Source organism: Siniperca chuatsi, linkage group LG5 (genome assembly GCF_020085105.1).
Source record: "Siniperca chuatsi isolate FFG_IHB_CAS linkage group LG5, ASM2008510v1, whole genome shotgun sequence".
NCBI lineage: Eukaryota > Metazoa > Chordata > Actinopteri > Centrarchiformes > Sinipercidae > Siniperca > Siniperca chuatsi.
In genome coordinates, this window is record NC_058046.1 from 21,090,016 (window position 1) to 21,112,703 (window position 22,688).

Here is a 22,688-nt window from a genome sequence, read left to right on the forward strand (position 1 = left end):
TGTCTGGAAATCCCCTACTTTATACCAGCATGTTTTGTCTCATTTATCAAATAAATTGAATCCCTTGGCTGACGATGAAGACAGGAAATTGTTACACTCTTCATTAAGGAGAGCGGTTGCTATTTATGTTGCGATGACAATTCTGCCTCTGCACCCATGGGAGAGCCCATCCCCAATATCTGCACTCAATAATGGATTCAGATTTCTATTTATACTCCCTCTCGCTCTCTCTTTCTCTCTCCTCTATTCCCTCTGTCACTTGGCCAGCTCTCATAATAAATATAGCTGTTGGCCATCATAAAAAGGCTGTTACAGAAATAACCAAGGCCTCGGTCGACAACATAGGCAGATATTTGAGAGAGTGAGATGTGTAGGTAACTCCAACCATCTAGTTGTTGCAGGGTACAGTCAGATGTTTCTGTACCTCAAGAACTGGGCTACAGAAAGTCAATTAAATGTTGCTTTCCAGTAGAAAAGGCTTAAAGCATACAACACTGTTTATCCCAGTTATCACAAAACCATTTATCAAAATATTTAACAGAATGTCATGCTGGATAAAATGGAAGGCTTTATCAACCAATAAATCAAGATGAAGTCAAAAAGAGTTAAGGTTAAGCAATAAAACCACATGGTTAAAGGTAGGGAAAGATTTCGGCTGTGAAAAACAAACCGTTTGGTTAAGCACTCTGGTTAATGTAAGTCTGTTGTCATGGTTACAGTCTTCTGGTTACATTAGGTTTGTCTCCCATCGTGTAGCCTGGTCATCAAGCCCTGATGGGGGCTTGTACAGTCTAGTCCAGTCTTTCAGGCTCATGCACACATACTATCGAGCAATGATAAGCAGCGTCCTCTGCTGGTATGAATTACTAACTACAGGTGTACTTGACAAAGCGTACTCGTTTTTTAAATAAAGTTTGTTTTGTTTACAGATTTAACGTTAGCGGTTACTTAAACATGGCCACCGTAGCAACCACACGGTGCGCTGATAAACATTACTCGGTAGCTATCACAGAGCTTTTTACTGCATGTCAATCGACAACATTTTAATTATCTCTTATCTGTAAAATAAGATATGGAGTACTTTTGGACGACTGACGAGCTAGCGTTCGTTAATCAGTGCTAGCTAACGTTAGCTACCTAGCTAAGTTATATGAGAAGGAACCTGCTTGCTAACTTTATGGTTTTGTTTTACATACGCTAGCCACTGACATACTGTAGCTAATCCGATGCACACTCGTCATGAATTAGTGTTTGCCTGGTATTTTGTTAGGACTAGCTAGTAGCTGTCCGAAAATGGATGCCTTGCGTCTTACTTGGTTACCCATGGTGCAGTGGTTCCAGATGTACGAGGGACTTAATCATCCATTATCGGACGCTACGTTGATGAAGTTCAGAATCCAAAAATGTAGTAAATGTGTGCCTGCAGTTGTTGCTATATATTGCCCTATGATCATCTTTTGTGTTTTGCTTTCACTAAATTAATTTGAGCAGGGAGAGGGAGACTCAGGTGTCCAGCAGCCCTGCACATCATCCCTGGTCAGCAGTGACAGTGTGGATGACAGGCTGGCCAGACAGGAAGCTGCACAGTTTCTCAGAGAAGCCGAGAAGATCAGGAGGCAGTAAGTGAAGCAACTCAGGGTTATTTCATATTTCATTCTAAATCTTCAAACACTTGACTTTCACTGTAGAGATACAGTGGGTGGACAAAATGACAGGAGCGCCCTACAATAAATTAAATCCAGCACTACCACAAACATCCCAACGTCTCACCAGACAAAATCTACATTTGAAAAGAGCTTCAAAAAGATGGTATTTACTGCAGGACTAATTTATTGGATTGCATAATATTGTAAGGTATTCCTTTTGTTTTGTCCAGCCTTGTGTTTCATCTGTCTTTGTATGTAATTCTTTGTCGAAATTATTTCACACACATCATTTGTATGAGGAGTAAGATGATTCTGTCATATAGGCTCGACAATAGCAAGAGCTAATTGGTGCTGCTGAGTCACCACTGTAAATGAGAAAAGCAAAACCAGTGTTATATTTTTACTTTAAAGTTTAATTCAATAATAGGTTGAAAACGGGAAAGTAAGGCACATTCCTTAATTGTAGTGCAGTAATGTAACCAATCACTAAACCACTGTAACACAGCAAATCAATCTTTGAACTCTGTGAAGAGTTATCAGTGCGTCTTCACTGGTCAGTGATGTAATATACCCATTTACCTTTTCTCCTCTTTCTTCACAGGATTGAAAAGTTTGAGAAAGAGAGGACGTTGAGTGTTCAGTGCAGGAAGAATGGCTGGACAGATGTGTCTGGAGAACTGGAAGAGTATGAGAAAGTGCTGGAGGAAGACAGAAATGCTGATAGTGGGTCTTTCTCCGCATTACAGTATCTTAACATTTCCCCTAAACCTTTTCATGTGACAGGGTGACAGGGCCTCTGAGACGGCATTATTACAATGGGGTATAAAATACTCTAGTCATAGCAGTAAACCAACGTTCGAGGAAACATCCACCCAACACAAAAACTGCTAGACATGATGTTCACCTTTTTTTTCTTTTTTTTTTTTTAGAGATGAATCTTCAAAAGCAGCTAGGGAAGATTCATAATGGTGTGAGGAAATTTCAGAGACAGCTAATAGATGTGAAGCCAACTCCTGAGTGTAAGTTTTGTATCTGGCAGTGTTTCTTCATAGTACCTTAAAAACAATCATACAATTTTACTCTATTATTCATTCAGCCATCTTGTGAGACCTTCAGTGCTTTTTTGTCATCTTTAATATCAATATTTGTGCCATTCATTATAAAAGATGCTATTGTAAAGTAGTGCACTGCTCAATAAAAGCATGGCGATTGTAGTGTAATAAGAGTACAACGAAAATGAAGTGCTTCAAGCTAGATTGTTAATAATGTTTCTGCATTTCTGTTTGGGTTTTTAGTGATTAAAAGACTGGAGGAAATAATGTCAGAGGTGGAAATCTCAATTAACACCCTAAAGGAGGAACAGCGGTCATGGTAACGGGATACACTAAACAACTTTAGACTTAGTAACAAGAAAAATAGAAATCCCTATCAAATGTAATGCACTTTAACACAATAACTCATTAACACATACTACCTTTAACTTAGAATGTTAAGTTAATTACATATATGGTGAACAAAATATTAGAAACACACATTTAATATAATGTAATCCAAGACATATTTAATCCAATAAATAAAATATATAAATAAATAAAAACACCTCAGCAGAGTGTTCGTAGACAAAGCAAACAAAACGTTCCCACTATTCAAAATTTACAAGGTTATGTACAGCCAAGTAGGCAGGGATGTAACAGGAGATTATAAACAAGAAACAACAGCTACCGATCAGTGTTTGCTCCACACTGGGAATGGAAACATGTACTGTAATGAAAATATTATGAATAGTCGTCCTTTGGGTTTCTTTGCTCCTCTCAGCTTTGAAGAACTTTTGAAGGAGGACAGGACATGCAGACAAGAGATCACTGCTTACGAGAAGAAGATTGAAAACTGGAGCATTGCTGTCAAATCAGACCCCAAACTACCCACAGCTCCCACTGTAAAGGTCGGTCTCTCTTCATCTTCCTCCTTTCTATAGTTTCTCTGTTGTCCATCATTTGTGCAACAAAAAGAGGATGGAGTTTGTGTTTGAATATAGAATCTTAGAATTAGAGTGTGTTAAATAAATATCGCAACATATTACTGCTTTTGAGCTCAGAGACAGAAAAAACACATTTCGAGATTCAAGATTGTTTCTGAAATCATAAGAAAGTGTTTATAATCTGTCTTACATAGTGTTAGGAGTTGACAGAAAAATATTCATCTTGTGACTTTCTTAAAAATGCCTTTAGAATTCTGACCCATGCAGCACTTCATTCATAGCATTATCTTTTCCATAAGACCAAACCCCCAGACAGAGACCTCCCTGCAGAGGTCAGAGCGCTGGAGGCATTCCTACAGAAGACAGGAGGCCCCTATGGTGGCTGGGACCAATATGACCACCAAGCCTTCCTTAAAGTAAGACATTATTGTCATTCAGTCTCGATAACTTGTGTTGTAAAGGAAATTCTTGTTTCTTTTGCATCCTTCCACTGGCAGATCGTTGCACACAGTCACTGACCACCAATCCTTAAACTAACAGTGTTCAGCGTTTTGCTTCAGGCAACTTTAGCAGATGTCAAGCCAAAGGTCGATTGCCTCAAGATTCCTGTCTGACTTACTGTAATCGGTTTGATTTACAGGTCTGGACAAAGAACAGTGGGAAACCAGGTTACAGGAGAGAGGCCAAACTGTACCTGCCTGGTAAAACATTGGAGGAGATGGAGCAACATGAGGACTGGCATCAGGAGCTGATCTACCTACAGGACAGAAAGAGAGAGGTAGAGAACTGTGACAAAACATGTATGAGCTCAATAGGAAATCTACATGATAAACACAACAGCCCTCATCAAGCTGTGAGCATCAAGAGAAAATAAAGAAAAGGCAACATCCCTCATGATGCTAAGTCTTCTTGACATCACTTGGTCACCTGACAGTGTATTTGAAATGTGAATCCAGATTGTGTCTTTTTTTTGTTGTCAGAATAATAAAACACCAAAATGATTTAAGTCATTTATATTGTTTTTTAAAAATGATTTTAACATCTTCAAAATTCTGTTGTCAGGACTTATTTGTTCTGATCTTCCCCTGGCACTCTGGTGGAAGGCACTAAGATTTTAGATTAGAATTTGTGTTAGGTATTTTACTGTGGAGGGCTGACTGTGTGCTGATTTTCAATGAAAACCGAATTCCACAGCAAGTGATTTTACTTATTAGCCCACCTTGAGTCAGAGAAGAGGAGAACTACTAACCATAAATAAGCTGTTACACCAACACTACACCTATTGTATCTTGCCTTTGATTGTCTCAGAAAATGCCTGCATCTTTGTGGGTCGAGGACATGTTTGCCTTTTCACTTGAATAGTTGAAAAGTGACAAATTCATACACAACACAGTTAAAGGAGCACAGTCATCTTTACTCCACCAGCTTGTATGTACAATATAGTTCAACCTTTACTATTGATTGGTTTCCAATAGTATGCCAACAGTGCTTGTGCACTATTATTAACCTCAGTTAGAACCGTCTTTATTCTGTATAAACGTGACATAACCAGGGGCTCAGAAAGAGCTTTTTTGGAAGCTGTGGTACTGTCTTCTAAATATTTTATGGTTTCCATTTTTACCACCTGTCTTCATACCATACCCAGGCTATTCAACGGTGGAAAGCCAGCAAGCATCAGGAACGCCAGACCAGGATACAGAGTCAGGAGGAGGTGGAGGAGGCGGAAAGGAGGGAGAAGGAGGCCAAGAGCCAGGCTCACCAACACAGGTGAGTCAGAAGTAGAATAGAATAAAAAACAGAAAGACGAGGTAGAACAGACATTGATTCCATGACTAAAACAGTGAAATGCACCCCCGAGTCATAAGATCCCAAAGTGTTTGATTAGTCACATTAAATAAAGGTGAATTTGGGGGCTTTATTTGCTCATAGTCTTTGTTAATGTCCCTTTGGTATCATGTTTGTTTTTGTGTTCTATCCTCTTCTGTTTTAGGACTGAGGAGCAGAAGAGGGCGGCAGCTCGGCGACTGGAGGAGTGGAAGGAAGAGAAGAGAAGGATGGAGGAACAAGAAGAGGAGCAGAGACTGGCTGAGGAGATACAAAAGAGGAGACGGGCAAAGGTGTTTTTGCGCGCATGTGTGTGTGTGTGTGAGTGAAAAGTAATTTTACTGTAGTTGTGGTTATTTATCATCAAATAGTGCTTCTGTATTGGTATGTACTTATCTGTGTGTTTTGAGTATTGTGAAATTTATTTAGCATGAATCAATACACATACAGAGCAAAAGTTGGCGTAAACATGTGCATGGTTGGTGCTCTCAACAAATATTTACCTTTACCAATCAAAACGATTTCTGTTTATCAGGAAGAGCGTCGCCGACAGCTGGAAGTGAAACTGACTGTTGAGGAGCAGCTACGGCTGAGGAGAGAGGAGGAGGAGGAACAGGGAAGGAGGAGGAGAGAGGAGGAACAGAGGGAGATGGATGAGAGGAGAAGGGAGGCAGCAAAGGGCATCAAACGCTTCAATGAAAGGGTATGAAGTCTGAGAATCACAGAGACACCGAGAAACACAAGACCAGTTGTTTGTCTGTTTTAACCGTGTGCCTGGTGTTAACACTTTCAAGGGCCAGGCTTTCTCACTAGATTGCAGATGATAAACAGCAAATCTACGTCAGGTATTAGAGCACAGTTATTGTTTTGTGAGGCTGTGATGTGATGTGTCTTAGGTATGTCAGGTTTTAACAGCTAACGTTAGTAGATAAATGGAGAAGTCACCATACTGTGTAAAATACAAAGGTTGTCTGTGCCTTTCTGCAGGATCTTCACAAGGTGGAGGCAAAGCTTCAGGAGAAACAGCTGAGGGAAAAAGAGAAAGGGGAAAGACAGAGGAGAATTGCTGCTAAGTTGAAGGAGAAGGTAAGAGTTGTGCTGTGAACAGGTCAGTCACATATCACAAGATCTCTCAAAATGATTAACAAAAAGAAAAACGTTTTAATCACAAAAACTGAAAATCTTTAAAATCTTAAATAAACAGGTTGATGTATATTTGTTCCTCATTCAGGTGGATGGTCACGTCAGCAGAGACCCCTCCAGGCTTACCCGCCCCACTAAGGGATGGGAGGAGCGAATGAAACACATTGGACCTTCAGGAGGAGGACCTGTGCCACAGATGATTCACAGGTCTGATTGCCCACCATTTTTTTTTTTTTTTTTTTTTTTTTACAGGTTTCTGTTAAGGAGTGTTATGGGTAATAATAAGTGATTGCTTGCTGAATCACTGAACTCTTCTGTCATTTTGGTGCAGAGCTGTTCCCACTTGGAGACAAGGCCTGTGATGAGCAACAATGGAAGACAACTGAACCGTCCTGAAATGCATTCAGAATCTTTTCTGTTTTTATAGAAATTAGATAAAATGAAATTTTACACAATGGGACCTCAACAACAGATTGTGCCTTTATTTGAAACCACAGTGTGCTGCTGTTTGATGCTTATACAATCTATGAATGAAATGACCTTACATTTAACAAAACTGTTATTTTAAATAAAAGCTTTTCATTACTCTTTTGCGTAATTTCACAATTTCTTATCTATTTTTGCTCTGTTAAAATGGTGGACTGGTAACAGTAAGTGTTATTGGATATTCATAGCTTTCCAGCTATATTTATCGTGGAATGAAATTTCCAAAGTAATATCCGAAAAGACCATCTGTATAATATGCACTGGTCTGAATGACCCTTTATGTACATCGCTCTGTAGTGTGAGCTTTTATTTTGAAAAACATACGTACCGGAAAAGATTCCTTATAGGTGCGGGCGCAAAGATGGCAGAAGAGGAGAGCCAGTTTGAAGAATTTGAGCAAATAGAGTTTTTAAGAGATCGACATGTACGATTTTTCCAGAGAACACTTCAGGTGTTACCAGAGAGATACGCCTCGCTGGAAACAACCAGGTTAGTTTACTGGAATGAAAAATCTCGCTCTAGTTTATGTTTTCCAGAAGAACTTGACTAGCATCCAAGCTAGCTATGGTTCAACCGCTTTGAATGGAGGCTAGTGCTACTTAGCATAGCGTGCTTACTAACGTCATCTAGGGTAACTTAGTGAAGTTGTGACAGATTGGCTGTGGTAAAACAGGAAACTAACGGTACAGCGGGGCACGACGCCCTGTGAAACGTATTAGTCAACTTTACTTGGTCACATGAAGGCTAATTTGAAGGTGAACTTCATGCTAAATGACCTGTAAAGTTGGTCAGGTTCTTCATTTCAACTAAACAAATATCTCTCCAGTTGGCTGGAGAACCAACAGCTAACTTTAGCGAATCATACTTTTTTTAAATAGTGTTTTGAGTTGGGTTGAGTTGGTTTTATCATCCAGTAATCTAATACTGACTGCCACAGTTTACATTGCCTCTGATTTGTTGCATTATAGCTCTGACCACGCATTAGTTCTTGTAACATATATATGTTGATCTTAATGTCCATCAATATTATATGACTAAAAATGAATAAGATTACTATCTGCCTTCTTTCCAGGTTAACTATCATATTTTTTGCCCTGTCTGGTCTCGATGTGCTGGACGCTCTGGATGCGATTGATAGGAACGTCATGATTGAGTGGATCTACTCGCTGCAGGTTCTGCCCACAGAGGATCGTAAGTCTCATATCTTCTCACTTTTTCACACCTGACTGTAAATACGCTGAGTTTAAACAGTTAATTATAAAAATAGGTTTGCAGTACTCAGTAGTATTCATTGCCAATAAGGATGACATAACAAAGGTTAACATGAAGCAGCAAATCAAAAGGTTGTTGTCAGGGCAACTAATGCTACATCCTGAGTTAGCTGAATGAAGCGTCATCAACTCTGACACACAGGGCTTCAAAAACAGGTGTTGTAATAATCAGCTATGCTAACAACAAATTCTCCGTATGAAAATACTTCTTGAGTGCCTTATTGAACAAATGATATTGGCGTAGCCTGTGTAAGTTCTGATCAGTCCAGTTGGCGTTATCCTCTGCACTATACATTTTATCAGTTTAGTAAATAAATTCAGTTACATAATTTAAAAAATTGAAAAGAGTTTAAGCCTGACAGAGCCTGTGGGAGCTGTATTAAACCAAAATGGCAAGGATTTGGGATTTTTCTGAGACTGTGGACAAGAAATCCCAGTATTTTTTCATATTTTTAGAAAGAGCAAAGAAATAAGCCGTCTATGAGAAAATACATTGAGGGATGGAGACTAGTGGTACAGAGGCTAACTTAGAAAAGGTGCAGGGTTAATGCTCTTTTATTGCTGTAATTGACACACTTGGTGCGGACACTGACTTACAAGGTTTCTAATGTTTGTGGTGTGTGAATGGTCACATCAAGAAAAATATAACTTGGAGGAGTTTCACTTACTGAAACATTTCTGGTAGATTATTCTTTTAATGTTAAGGTGTGTGTGTGTGTGTGTGTGTGTGTAAAGGTTTATGGTTTCATCAGGGTGGGAGAGAGAGAGGGCAACAAGGGGGCTGCAGGATGGGGGGATCAGGGCAAGTTCAGTTTACTGCCGATATGAGGTTTTTTTTTAGAGCATACATTTCAGGAACGTCTTGTCAAGTTTGACAACTTCAGAGTTCAAAGTGTGTGAAATCTTGTTATTCATTTTGGGTTTTGATACAGATATCAGCCCTCAGGTGTCCTCACCTTACCTTTCCAACTGTACCTCTGTTCATCAGGGAAAGTTGGACTCTAAATATTTAATGACCTGTTTTTTCGGTCGCTAACAAGCCACTCCGTGCCATCTGTTTAGATGCCCAGTTAGTTAATTATTCGGGACATCAACAGAAATGATGTCGGTATAGCCGTGCTTGATTGGTCTAATTTTTGCTGCTGCCATATGTTTGGTGTCTGGCTGGTTTCTTCTCAATAGATGTGAAAATACAGCTTGGAGTCAGATTTACTAATGTGTCATCTGTATGGAAATACATTTTTTGTTTGAAGCTTTTGAGACTTTTAACAGTTGTTGATGGGCGTGTTGTTGCTGTCCAATTGAGCGCAGGTGTGCTAAATGAATTAATCTGTGTATGTCAATTGAATCTTTGTAAAATGTGTGTCTGCATCTGTCTTTCTGTACCTCATGTTGTTGTAGGGACCATTTTCTAATTAAAAATTGGTTAGCAGACAGTTTTGTTTATTAGTATGCTGAAATGCACATCTATTGTAGACCTTTTCTGGTGTGACTGAATACAAATTTGAAAAGTACAAATTCAAGAATAAGTGAGCAAACCACTTCCAATCATGTAGTGCAACATGATCAATGTATTATAAGCAGTCAGTCAGAAATGGTGATATGATGTGTGACTAATGTAAAAATATTATTATATTTTGAAATTGTCTCTTGTGCACTCTTTGCAGCATGATGACATTTTGTTTACTGGGTTCTACTGTAAGTAATGTTTTTGTCATGGCCAGTAGATGGCAGCAGTCCGCTTTTTTAGCTAGTTGAGCATCTTTGCAGCACCTTGCTGAAGGTCAATCCAAACAGAATGAGACCTAGTTTGTGAGACAGTGAACCAAAGTAGTGCTTTCTTGTTCCAGTTTCTCTTGATGTTTACCAGTGTATAATACTGAGTGTTATTTAGATCTCTATCTTCCCGTTCCTGTTATTCTCTTCCAGAATCTAACCTAAGTCGTTGTGGGTTTCGAGGATCATCACATATTGGAATTCCTTACAGCACTAAGGTACTGCCCCTCCTTACGCCACACTGTTTTCAGATCTGATCTCAAGTTTGACCACGCACTGTGTCTTACATTAGTCTAAAGATCTATTTTGAGTCAACATATTCACTGCTGTGATCCCATGTTTTCATTTGCATTAATCCTTCTCAAAATATCTAGATTTTAAGCCATTTCAATCATTGTACCAATCCGTTCAGGGGGTCTGGGGTTTTTCCAGTTTTATTAGCATCATCCCAGCAGCTGTAATATTAACAGTCATTGTAATAGATGTATTTTTCACATTTGACATTACTTCTGTCCCCATGGAGACATAGTTGCGGATGTAACAACATTGCCAAATCAAGTCATTTCCCCAAATAGGTCTATTTTAGCTGTCTGTAGATGGCTAAATACTTGATCTGTCTGGTCCTGTTAATGTTTTTTACACCCCCACCCTTCCCACATTTTCGTTTTAATAACTACTGTAATCTCTTGTTGTTGTTTTTTTTGTCTTCCCACTACAGTTGAATGAATATCTCATTTTGATATTTTCTTCAGGGTCCAGGTGTGCTCCATCCGTATGACAGTGGCCATGTAGCCATGACCTACACTGGGCTGTGCTCGCTGCTAATACTGGGAGACGACCTGAGCCGGGTTAACAAACAGGCCTGTCTTGCTGGTCTCAGAGCACTGCAGCTGGAGGACGGCAGGTCAGTGTACACACACATATACACAAATTTGCGCTTTCACTCTGACTCAAATACACCAGAGGTCATGTGAACACTAGCAGCCTAAATGTGGACTGACATTAACTCACGTTAGGTCCTGCAACAGTACTTTGTCCACACGCACAAACACATAGACAGACACACACATACATTGTGTGTATCATGTCTGGCAGATAACATTATCTTCAGACATAAATATATCTGAGTTAACACGTCAGCAGTTTCAGCTGACAGGTATTTTTTTTATTGCATTTGACATGATATGACTTAAATGTTACAAATTCTGAATATAGACACTCAGCAAATTTTCCACTGCTTGTGTAACTCTCCTGTCTTTGTGGCTTTCTGTGTCTGTGTGTCCTCTTGCTTCCAGTTTCTACGCAGTGCCAGAAGGAAGTGAAAATGATATACGGTTTATCTACTGTGCAGCCAGTATCTGTTACATGCTGGATGACTGGTCAGGCATGGACATCCAAAAGGCCATTGAGTACATTAGAGGAAGTTTGGTGAGTAGACAACATAGAATAAGGCACTAAACTGTGGAGAGATTATGAAGATTTTGCTACACCCCCAATGAATGAATAAGGCCTATATTCCAGGCCAACAGTACCGTCCCCCTATTGGTACACTCTCTGTTTCTCCACCATTCAAAGCAGTGCCTCTACACTTGAATGGGGAGAACAGGCCACCCACCTTCAGTAGGTGGCACTCTGCCTAGAAATACTTCATTTATAATAAATGCAGGGGGGTGGTTGACCAGTTTCCACCCCTACCAGGAGAAAAACAAGATGTTCCAAGTTTGTGATGTGGCACTTGAGTGATATTTTTGTCAGATTGTTGACTGATGTTTAACTTAACCCTTACTTTAGCCTCAGTGTTTGTCTTTCCATCAGACATGGGTTAGACACATCAAAGCGGTCTGTGTGAGGTATTGTCTTCATGCTTGTCATCTCAGTGTCTTGTACAACTCAAGTCCCCAGAGCAGAGAGATGGTCCCATTCATCTCTTCATCTTATTTTAATTTTGACATTTAATACAGGAGTCTTTTATTAGATTAGATTCTTTATTGCGCATGGTGTGTATGACTCTGTGTGAGAGAGAGAGACAGAGAGAGAGAGAGAGAGACCTATTAATTAGTTAACAGAACTGTGAATCATGTCTGAAAAGTATATTTATCCACTGGCCACATGCTGGTGGGTGGATTCCAAAAATGTCTTTGGCAATGCAAGTTAGTTGTTGGTGAATGTAAGTATACAGAAACCACCAGATGATAGGTGGTTTTATGTGGAAAAGCCCTGGAACAGTAGACAAGTTTACCAGCCACACTGAAGTTTCACTTACATTTGGATGGCGCCAGGTATCCATTTACCAACCTTATTGTTATGGTCTGATCAGACCAGACATGGGCTCAACCTGGTTAGTTTTTTTAACCCCATGCGACTGCCATCTGTTGCTGAACTTGTGTAATTTTGTAGGGACCAGTAGGAGTCCCAAAAAAAGGTCGTAGTGCATGTTCATTTTTAGCTGCTCTGTTCCATTTAAAAAAAAAAAAAAAAAAAAGTTGGTTTTGACTGAAATACAAGTAAAACGAATCTGGGACCATTACTTAAATTAAATTAAAGACTGATGCTCAAAGTCTTAGAAAACAGTTCTGAAAGGTTGTAAATATGTGGCGTAAAACATAAACAAAAAGATCATACTGTGGCTGTAGGATACCATATAGAACCTGGATTTAATTGAAAAAGCTGGGTCACACATGTGTATATATATTTGTGTGTGTGTGTGTAAAAAAGAAGTGATCATCTGTCCTGCTCCTCAGGCCCCAGAGCTCTGCTGGCCTGTTTGTCAGTGTATGTTCTTGTATCCTTAATGAGATTATGTAATTTCTGCTGTCGATTGATTGCAACACAACTAAATACAAGCGAGAAGGAAAGTAAAAAAAAAAAAAACAGTTGCCAGTTGATGATGCATCCAGCTGTGACTCAACCAGTAAGAACAAATGGGAAGTCTCAAGACTCGCCACATTTGAGCAGCTCTGTAGTCTACAAAGCCAATTAAAACAGCTGCAAAGGCATGTTGGTGTTTGTTTGTGCTGACATCTTTACATTCAGTTTTAAATTATGCCTCACAAATACATTTTTATATTTTTAAAAGATAGGTTCAGTATGAATAAATGTATGCAGTTCAGCCTCTTCTGACCCAAATGTCTTACATTAGCCTGATGAAGTATTGCTTGTAATTGAATGGCTTTTTCTTTGTTCTCCACACAGTCATACGACAATGGGTTTGGCCAGGGAGCTGGGCGAGAGTCACATGGTGAGTATGATCAGCCTGTAGTGGTATATACTTGGTTACAGATATCAGAAATGTGAGTTTGAAAGCTGAATGCACATCAGGGGGATAGTCTAGTAGGTCAGAGAAGAAGAGTAAAATTCTACACACTTGGCAGCCCAGATTTAAAAATCTGATTTATGAATTTAGATTTTCAAGCCAAAAGGTTCATATCAGATCAAAATATTTGTGGGTTCGCTGGCGTTGGCGTGGTAGAGGGCATGAAAGTGGCTGAGGGGAGTAACTGGTTTAAAGGATTAGCCAATAAAATCCATCTCTGTAGATACGCTGTCCTCATTAATCCCTCCCCCGCTCAAATTAAACCTTATTATTCTGACACAAAAGCCTTCCTCCTACACACACACACACACACACACACACACACACACACACACACTTTAAACCACTACTTGGAATATATCCATAGTCACCTTTTTGACATGGTAAAGGTAGCATTTCCTGTTAACTTTGCGACAGACTGTAAATGCATAAATTAGGCAGATCCTTGTGCATCTTGGTAATTTCCCTCCTTGTGATAAATTCGACTTCTATGATTACAGGCTTCATTGAGACTCTGCTCTCTTCTGCAAGCCAGCCAACTCTCTGTCTGAGGGCTGATTACACATCAGTAGAGATATACAGTAGATGCTCATTATCCATCCACCCTTGAAGCGCGTGTTTGTTTGTTTGCTTGCTTCTGTGTAGTTCAATATGTGAAACATGGTGTTACAGAAACAGAAATGTGCCAGGGTAAGAAATTTACTTTAGGTTACTAGGTTTAGGTGTGAATATGTCATCATAGAAAAGTGTGCCAAAAAGCTGGTTTTAGTCCAATCTTTTTTTCTTTCTTTTTTTTTTTTTAATTTAAAATGTATTTTAATTTTGTTAAAAACACGACTGTCCCAAACCTACTGTTAGGGTAAGTGGTTTTGGATTCCCCACAGTTGTGTCTGATCCAGATTTATATTTATCCCCTCTGATCTTCCTGCGCCTCCAGCAGATAGTGAGCTAGACATGGTTGATTGGAGGCGAGAGTAACACGTCGGCAGATTTATACCCCTGACCCACCCACCTTTTCTTTTGTTCACGCATAAACACACACAAGCACAGATAAGCAGCCAGGGATGGTGGTAATGTTTCGGGATGAGTTAAAGGCATGGTGAAAATGAAAGCAGCTGACAGTTGGGTTGCAGAAGGAAAGCTGCTGCTTGTTTTGGCTGTACTGATAACAGCCTGTCATCAATCGATGAGCTCTCTCATGTTTGTATGGCTCTAGCTGTAAAGACGCTCTGCATTCAGAAATAAAATTCTGGTGAAACAACTCCCACTCAAATGTCAAAAGGGCTGCCTAAAGCATCTTTGTTCCGCTCAAAAGTCCTCAATTATTGTGTAGGAAAGTATAAAAATGCAGCCATTTCCCTCACAAGCACACATTTATTTATAGTCGTACGAAGCATAAGGTTGCTCCACATTGTGATAACTTCCAAGAAAAGGTGGAAAGTGAGAGTAGCAGCATGTTATCAAATATTTGGCAGTAAAAGGGCCCACACACAGACATGCCCTCTGTTTTTACTGCAGTGCCCTGTAATCATCTAGTTGTCTGTCATGAAGACATGTCATGGTGAACCACTAGAACCGCTTTTCAATTTTAATACATTGTCAGAAATCAGTAGTCTCATTTAATGGGATTAATTTGTGGTATGAATTGTCCATATCCACTGTAAGTCTATGTCCTGCACCTGCCTGTCTGTGTGTCCAGGTGGCTGGACGTACTGCGCCATAGCCTCTCTGTGTCTGATGGGTCGACTGGAGGAGGCGCTGAGTCAGCGGGAGCTGGACAGGATCCGCCGCTGGTGCATCATGAGGCAGCAGACTGGCTTCCACGGGCGCCCCAACAAACCTGTAGACACATGCTACTCCTTTTGGGTGGGAGCTACGCTAGAGGTACAGACTGGTGTAACATACACGTATTCATATACACACTTCTGCATGCGTTAACATGTTTTAAGTATTTTACCTCTGATATTCTGCACTTTTGCACCATTTTGGGAGAAGAGACAGGAGAGAAGTTTTGAAAAGTGCACCGGCATGCACCAAATAACATTTTTTAAATAGCACTGTATATATACTCGCACTGTCTTAATAACTGGGCTAATCCCATATACACACAATAATAAATATCTGTGAGCAAACCTTTCAGCATGTGGGTCATAACTATGCCACAGGTACATCCATGCACACACGATCCAGAAAACTGTGAGCTACACTACAAACAGCTATGAGACTACCAGGCATACACACACACTCATAAGCAAACACAATGCAGGAAAACTGTGAATTTCTGGTTCAGAACTGTATCTGTATAGAAAGACAATATCAAGTGTTTGATCATTGATTGCAGTAACCCACCTTTATGAAATAACATGCAATTATTATATAGAGCATTATCTCACTCTAAACACAACATGCTCAGCATCTCTGGAATTGAAAATGGATTTTAAACTGTAAAAACAACCAGTTGGAAATAATTAACAACTCTCAGATTTATATTAGTTATATTTACGTTTGCTCCCTAATGTAAAACTTCTCCCTCGTCCCCCTCCTTTGCTCTCACACACTTTCTCCACCCTCTCTTCTGTCCCAGATGTTAGATGTGTTCCAGTATTCGAACTTTGACAAGAACAGGAGCTTCATCCTGTCTACGCAGGATCGGTTGGTGGGGGGATTCGCCAAGTGGCCAGACAGCCATCCAGGTAAATGTTTTGACTTGCAGAGGTGTCTATAACATCTCGCAATAGACGCTCACAGTCAGAGTGCAAATAAAAAGACACTACCGGAAAGCCAGTTACATGGTTGTTTATATTGGTTTTCTTGTCAGTGTTGCTGTTTATCTGTAGGGGGGATTTCTGTCAAAGTAAGGGTGACACAAATCCTTATACCTGCTACCTTTTACTGCTGTAAAGAGGAGTGGAGTGGCGGAGTGGGGTTGAATGACATGTTTAATGTCCATGTGGTGAAACAGACACAAATAGACTATGTAGAGGTTGCTGTTTATTTTTCAGTAGCTTCAAAGATCTCGCATCAAGGACAAAAAGATGGTGTAACTAAGCAGTTTCAATTAATTTTTCTTTTCTCTTTTTCTCTTTTGGCTGAATAGTTTCTACCCTGCCCTCCGCAGGTGCAGAGAGGTCAGGGTGGAGTTGTGGTTGGCGGTTTTACTGGAGATCAGTGAAAAGGCTCTTGTAACCCTAAACTCCAATGGTGCACATGCACACGTGTGTGTGTGTGTGTTCCTGCTCCCCATTGTAATGTGTAATTGATGAGGCGATTGTTCATAGGTAGCCCGAGGACACAGGAGATTGAGCTCCTCACGCTACAGGAACAAGGCAGGGAAGATAGGCTACAAGAAACAATGAGGCAAAACAGATGCTGTATTCACAAGGCCTCATAAATATTACTGAACAAAAGAGAGTTTTAGGAAATAAAAGGGACTCTTTTGCAGTATGGCTACAGAAAGCATTGGACTTGCATGTCCTTAAACAGTGCAGTCATGCACAGCTACTGATGTCCGGGAACTGGTCTGGGAAGATAGGAAGGTAACAATAACATAGCACAAAAGAAGGTGCTGTGTATTTGTCAAGCAGATCTGGACCAAATATAGACAAATGTACTTTGAACATTCGACACAACCTGGTTCTGTCTACAGTTGCTCTTTAGGAAGGAGTTCAGGTCATCGGCATCAGTTTTCATGTTTCTAGCAGTTGGTATTACGTAGAGACAGGGTGGTTTAAAGTTTCAGCCCAAACTGATTTTAATTCAATCTCAATAAAAACGTCTGTTGTAATGAACCCGTGAAATAATTAGTTTGAAAGAAACATGCTCCTCTATTTTGGCAGACTGTTTTTGTTGAGGCAATCCCTGCCCGCTGAACAGCACAGCGGAGCTCTTTGCTTGACGGAGTTGGACGGAGCTGCCAAAATAACGTGGAGGAAATCTTCGTCCTTGCTGTATTTCGGGTGTCTCAGCCTTTATAACCCCAACAGCAGACGGTTATCGTGACCAAAATAGTAGCTTGGTTCTCATGATTGGTGAAATGGTCCAACAATGTGATGTGATATGTGATCATGAGCGGCAAAGCCAGTCGATAATGGTACATTATCATTATCGTATAAAATAATTTTGTCATTTTTTTTAAATGTGTATATAAATATAAATATCTCAATTTGTGATATATATGGTGCTATGGTGCTTTGATTGATTCTGATGTCTAATCAGCTGTCATTTCATTATAATTCAATTACCGCTCCATTTATTGGCCTGTGCTGCTTTTACTCTGGTCCCAGGAGAGGGAAAGGGCCACAGGGCTAACCTATGTGCATTATTTATATGTTCTTAAAGGAGCACTACAACAAAAACACCACTTCTGCATAATGGTGGGTTTTATAGGAAATTAGGTTATTGTTCAGTAATGGAGGGTGAGTCTCATCTCTGATCAGGTTTACAGACCTGTCACATGCAGGTGCTTCTGCTGTGATGTATGTTACCATCTCTGACTTAGTTTCTCCCCTTCCCCCTCCTTTCTCTCACTTTTTCATCCCTCACTGTGCTCCCCATTTCTTCCCCTCTACCCCTTTCTCTCCATTCCCCATCGACCAGACCCTCTCCATGCCTACTTAGGGCTGTGTGGTCTGTCTCTGATCGGAGAGCCCAGTCTGAGGAAGGTCCACCCAGCTCTTAACATTACCCAGAGAGCCTTTCAGCACCTCCAGCAGCTGCAGCAGACGTGGAGGGACAGCACTGGCAGCTGCAGCAGACAGCATTGACAACAGGATGATCCACAGCTCTGTCTCTGAACAGGTTCAGTAATCAGGAGCATCTAACAGTAGTCAGTCAAAGGCAACTGGACTTTTGCTGTGTGTCTGGAAGACGGTTGGTCACTCATCTGAGGCGCCTCATCATTTCAGGAATCTGGAAGGTTTTTTTAAGACTCCAGTTACAGTTGTTGTGGAGCTCATTTTAAGTCCATCTAAAGTGACTTTTCTGTTAAGCAATATGCGCCACACTTTTTTTGCTGCCTTTTTATTCGTAGACAGTAGTAAATAACAATGTGCACTGTGGTTTGTGGGAATAAAATGATGTGCCAGAAAGTCAAACTTGAGTCACTGGAGACTAGAAGAAAAATCCAGATGCCTCAATTTTGCAAACTTTTTTTTTTAAATAATGAAGTTTTGGAAGCTTCCTGCTCCTTAGCCTCATCGTCATAGTAAACCGCACAATCTGCTGTAAACCTTCCTAAGGATGAACACTACTGATTGACTTCACAAGGACATAAGAAACATCGTCAAAGTAAACCTCATTCACAATCTGAGAGGAGACCCCGAGGAGGGCTTAGGGATCATCTGAATTGTGACTTGGTGAAATGGTTCTGGAGTAACTGGTAGCTTCAGTATCTGAAGGTTTTTGAGTGGGCTGGTCTAATTTTGAACTATGAATCAACAAGCTACTCAAAAGCTGAATAATGTTCCTATATATTGAGAAAATATAACATAAGTTCCTCATTGTTGTTCACAAACCAATATTGGCCCAGTGGTAATTTTGGGGGGAAATTTGGAAATTGCTGAGACAAATTCATGTGTTTCCTTCAGATTAACTTTCTCAGACAAAAAACACTCCCAAGCCACTATCCTCCATATACAGTATTTTTTGCTACTCTGCCCTCCTAACATCTCCATCCTCACGTTGCTCTTGAACCTCTTCAAAGCCTCAAGCGCTCCGGTCCCAAAGGTGATAGCAGCCTGGCAGGTAAACTCTCCCGTGTCTCTCCCTTCGGCCCCCTACAGTCTCACCACTGCAGGCTTTGTTCAGTGGTTTAAATGATAATAAAACTACTGGGGTGATATTCATGGAAAAGTCAGCTAAGAGCCAACCGCCTCCCTTAGGGGCAAATCTATGACAAGAAAAACAATAAAAAACTCCTAGAAAGAAGATTAGAAAATTGAGTTTAGCTACAGGCCTTATCACTTCAGATCACTGAAAATGTAATTTAGTATTCATGTTTTTCCCGAGGCTACCAGAAAAATAGATTGGGCACTCTTAAGGGAATTTGGTAAAAAGGGGAAAATCCCTTCTTTCCTACAAGGTAGTAGCTGTCGGTTTTAGCAGCATATCCCATCCCGACATCCCCTGAACCCTGAACTATCTGAGCTACCCTCCTTCACCAGCTTCCATACTCCCTGCAAGGCACTAGCCAGCCTGAAATCAATAGGAGAAAGATGAGACAGTGGCATCATAACTTGGGGAAATCTATTCTTTTGAACAACACTGGGAACTGACTTGTTATTTTCAGAACAGAAAGGAAGCAGGGCAGAAAAACAAAGAACAATGCACACAAGCAGAATGTGCCACCGAGAGCCAAGTTACTGAAACAACGGTTATCCAACGTGCTGGTTACTTTGAGTCCTAAAAGCCTTGACCATCTATCCCTGGACTCTCCATTTCTGATGCACCACTCACTGTCTGCACAGATGCTCATACAAGCAACCTCCCAGCCTTCTTGCCCTTGAGCTGAGCTACAAATTGGAAATTTATAGTTTTAAATCCTAATAAGATCCCAGAACATGGTTACACGTAGGCACTGAATTTTGTTGTTGAGGTTCCTCTTGCCTTCTCATCACACCAATGCTCTGGTTGCCCAGCAAGCAACATTTCCAGCTTCACAAGTTGCTCCAGCCCCCTGCTGAAGCCACACCCTATCATTATAAGACTGCTGTCACAGCAGACACCTGCTCCCTCAGATGACGAGTGAGGAGGAGACAATATCGCAGCAGGTCAGAAATACAGTGGCCTGTCTGCAACATGTTACCTGCGGGAGTCTACTGTGTGTAGCACCGGTTCTGACTGGATAAAAAAGTAATATTGCCTCTGTGGTTTTCCTTCCACCATCTAAAATGAAGCTGTACCTGGCCTCGTCTCCCTTCCCGCCAAGTTGCCCTCTTTTTTTCAGACTTAGAAAGGAGAGATGAATAAATAAATCATTTGACCCATCTATTATTAAAAGTGAACTGTCGGAGGCTGGAATCTCCTCTCTGAACCCCGACCAAACCCCTGGTGTTATATAGCCTTGTTGAGGTGCAAAGAATATTGTTTTTTAGCTATATATATATATATAGCTATAGTGCTGTATTGTTTTATGTTACTGTTTTGCCTAAGACAGTTTTGTTACAGTTACTCTTACTGATCTTGCCGACTTCTCTCCTGCCATTTTTTTTTTTTTTTTTTTTTTTTTTTTACAAACATTTTGTTAGTTCTATTAATATTTTTTTAATAATTTCACCCTTGAGAAAGTTCAGATATGACTGTCATTGCCCCAGCTGATTTGAGCAAAACAAAATTTAGCTTTTGAATTATCCATCATATAATATTCTGGTATCAAACCTTTTGGTTACTTGATTATGAAATGTCCTAAAAGAAAACGACCATGTCTCCCATGCATCCTCTGAAGTGACTTTTACTACTTATACTCCTTCGGCTGGGTCCTGTCCTTAGTGTACGTAAGCTAAGTCACACAGCAAGACCACACACTCAAACTTGATTCTGAAATGTGCCTCACGTAGCATTGTTCTGGGTCACTGCTCTCTACATGTACAGCATGCCTAAATTGGGCTTAGCCTGGCTGTTTCTATCAAGAAAGGCACTAACTATAAGCGTTCTCTTGAGAAGATGGAGGAAAGGTGCATCCTAAATCCTGGTAAACATTCAGGAAGTGGCACACCTACTCTGTAAACTATTTTGTTTGTAGAGGTCATTTATCCAATCAGACATGAGCTGACTGGTAGAAGTTGTTTTACCAGAATCTCTGTCCCTTCACATCTGATCGATAATGCATTTCCAGATGGAGGGAAGAATTCATAAATGCTTACTCGACTTTAAATAGGATGAAAGATTGGATGGATGGATCTGCCATTTACTGCAGATGGAGGCAGCATCTTGGCAGTTGTTGTATTGCGTCTCCTTTTTGCTACGTCATGCTGCGGTCGCTGCTTTCAGTATCACAGCATGAAAAGAGGGGACCAAGGCTTTGTGCTTGTAAGACAGCTGCAGTGAAAGCTGTGTTTGAATGATCCAGAGATGAGAAGGTCTTTTAAGATGCAGCCAAAACGCCACACATGGTAAATTGTGAACCCTTGCTCTATTGTCAATTAATATACATAATGTAATAATAAATAATGTAACAATAAATGTAATGGAATTTATTTTTTCTATGCTTTTTTAGGGATATTAAGTGTAGATAAATATGTAAATGTCTATAAGTATGTGACTTCTATTGTGCAAGTGCTCAAGATGAAAAAATGTTTACAGCGAAATCAGTGAGACGGTTAGAGGAACTGGATATGCAAATGTTGATATGTGATGTATTATATAGTACTTCAGCTTTGAATATGAGGACAGTAATGTTGATTCTAGCTTGGCGGTGCATACTGTATTTATGGTGAATAAAAACGTGTATGTTTACAGTTGTTCCGGTTTCAGTGTGTTTGTGTGTGATTTGCATATTTTGTACGTAAGATCTCAGGATTGCTTTTGGTATCAAGACTTAAAGTTATACAAGGAACTTTGATTTTGTGTTGATTCTGGCGGCCCCTGTGGACAAAAGCGGTAGTGTTTCCATCGCCTCGTATCCTACAGATCTTGATCTGGCTAGCGCGTGCGTTTGTTTTGGAAGCATGTGTAAGGAAGATGCAACTTGTTTTTAATGCTATTTTTCTCTTGTAAACACAGCTGTTTGCGGGATGCATAGCAATGAGGTAATATATCTATTTGTGGCTTTGTAAAAGGGCGATCACACAGATGCGCTGCTAAAAACGTGTCGCAGGCAAAACCATTGTTTTCCTATGGTATGGCGCACCTGGCATGCACTCCTCTCTTGCGCCGCGTGGTACGTTTTTCTAGCGTTTTTTAGACACGCATCAAAGTTTAAAATATTCTCAACTTTTCAGCACAAGGCGCCGAGTCGCTCTGCTCATCAATGTCAAACTTGACCCAAAGAAAACCCCACCACCACAGTACTGTATTCCCTGTCTTCAAACTGGCCTCCGCTGGTCTTGGGGTGCGGCTGGACCTAGAGGTGGAGCTGCCACCCACTGGCTCTGCTTTGAGGAGCCTCTCTATTACATACCTGTCTAGGAGGAAGAGGGCCAATTCAATGATTTTGCGGGGAATTGGACCGGTGACAGGCATTTAGAATGCCTATATGGAAATAGCCAATCTCGCTGATGGTCTTGTTTGCTTATGTAGGTCATATAGAAGCATCA

At 40.4% G+C, this 22,688-nt stretch overlaps 2 protein-coding genes across 3 annotated transcripts; both read left to right on the forward strand.

Annotated features, from left to right (window-relative positions):
• The first annotated feature begins 886 nt into the window (after positions 1-886).
• Positions 887-7,178, forward strand: LOC122875918 (coiled-coil domain-containing protein 112). Of its 2 annotated transcripts, none has more exons than XM_044195592.1 (14): positions 887-999; positions 1,492-1,619; positions 2,248-2,369; positions 2,576-2,665; positions 2,942-3,017; positions 3,462-3,588; positions 3,924-4,040; positions 4,265-4,402; positions 5,270-5,391; positions 5,615-5,741; positions 5,984-6,151; positions 6,436-6,534; positions 6,680-6,798; positions 6,923-7,178. In XM_044195592.1, the coding sequence occupies exons 1-14, from the start codon at positions 955-957 to the stop codon at positions 6,951-6,953; spliced, it is 1,509 nt and encodes a 502-aa protein (XP_044051527.1). In that variant the 5' UTR covers positions 887-954; the 3' UTR covers positions 6,954-7,178. The 2 variants fall into 2 exon arrangements, with proteins under 2 accessions (XP_044051527.1, XP_044051526.1); XM_044195591.1 differs by having other exon boundaries at positions 936-999; positions 1,489-1,619.
• Positions 7,179-7,401: 223 nt separating this feature from the next.
• pggt1b (protein geranylgeranyltransferase type I, beta subunit) lies at positions 7,402-21,893 on the forward strand. Its single transcript, XM_044195593.1, has 9 exons — positions 7,402-7,566; positions 8,150-8,268; positions 10,278-10,342; positions 10,877-11,028; positions 11,420-11,552; positions 13,317-13,362; positions 15,137-15,321; positions 16,022-16,130; positions 18,034-21,893. Exons 1-9 carry the CDS (start codon positions 7,439-7,441, stop codon positions 18,198-18,200), a joined length of 1,104 nt encoding a protein of 367 aa, XP_044051528.1. The 5' UTR covers positions 7,402-7,438; the 3' UTR covers positions 18,201-21,893.
• The last annotated feature ends 795 nt before the right edge of the window (positions 21,894-22,688 follow it).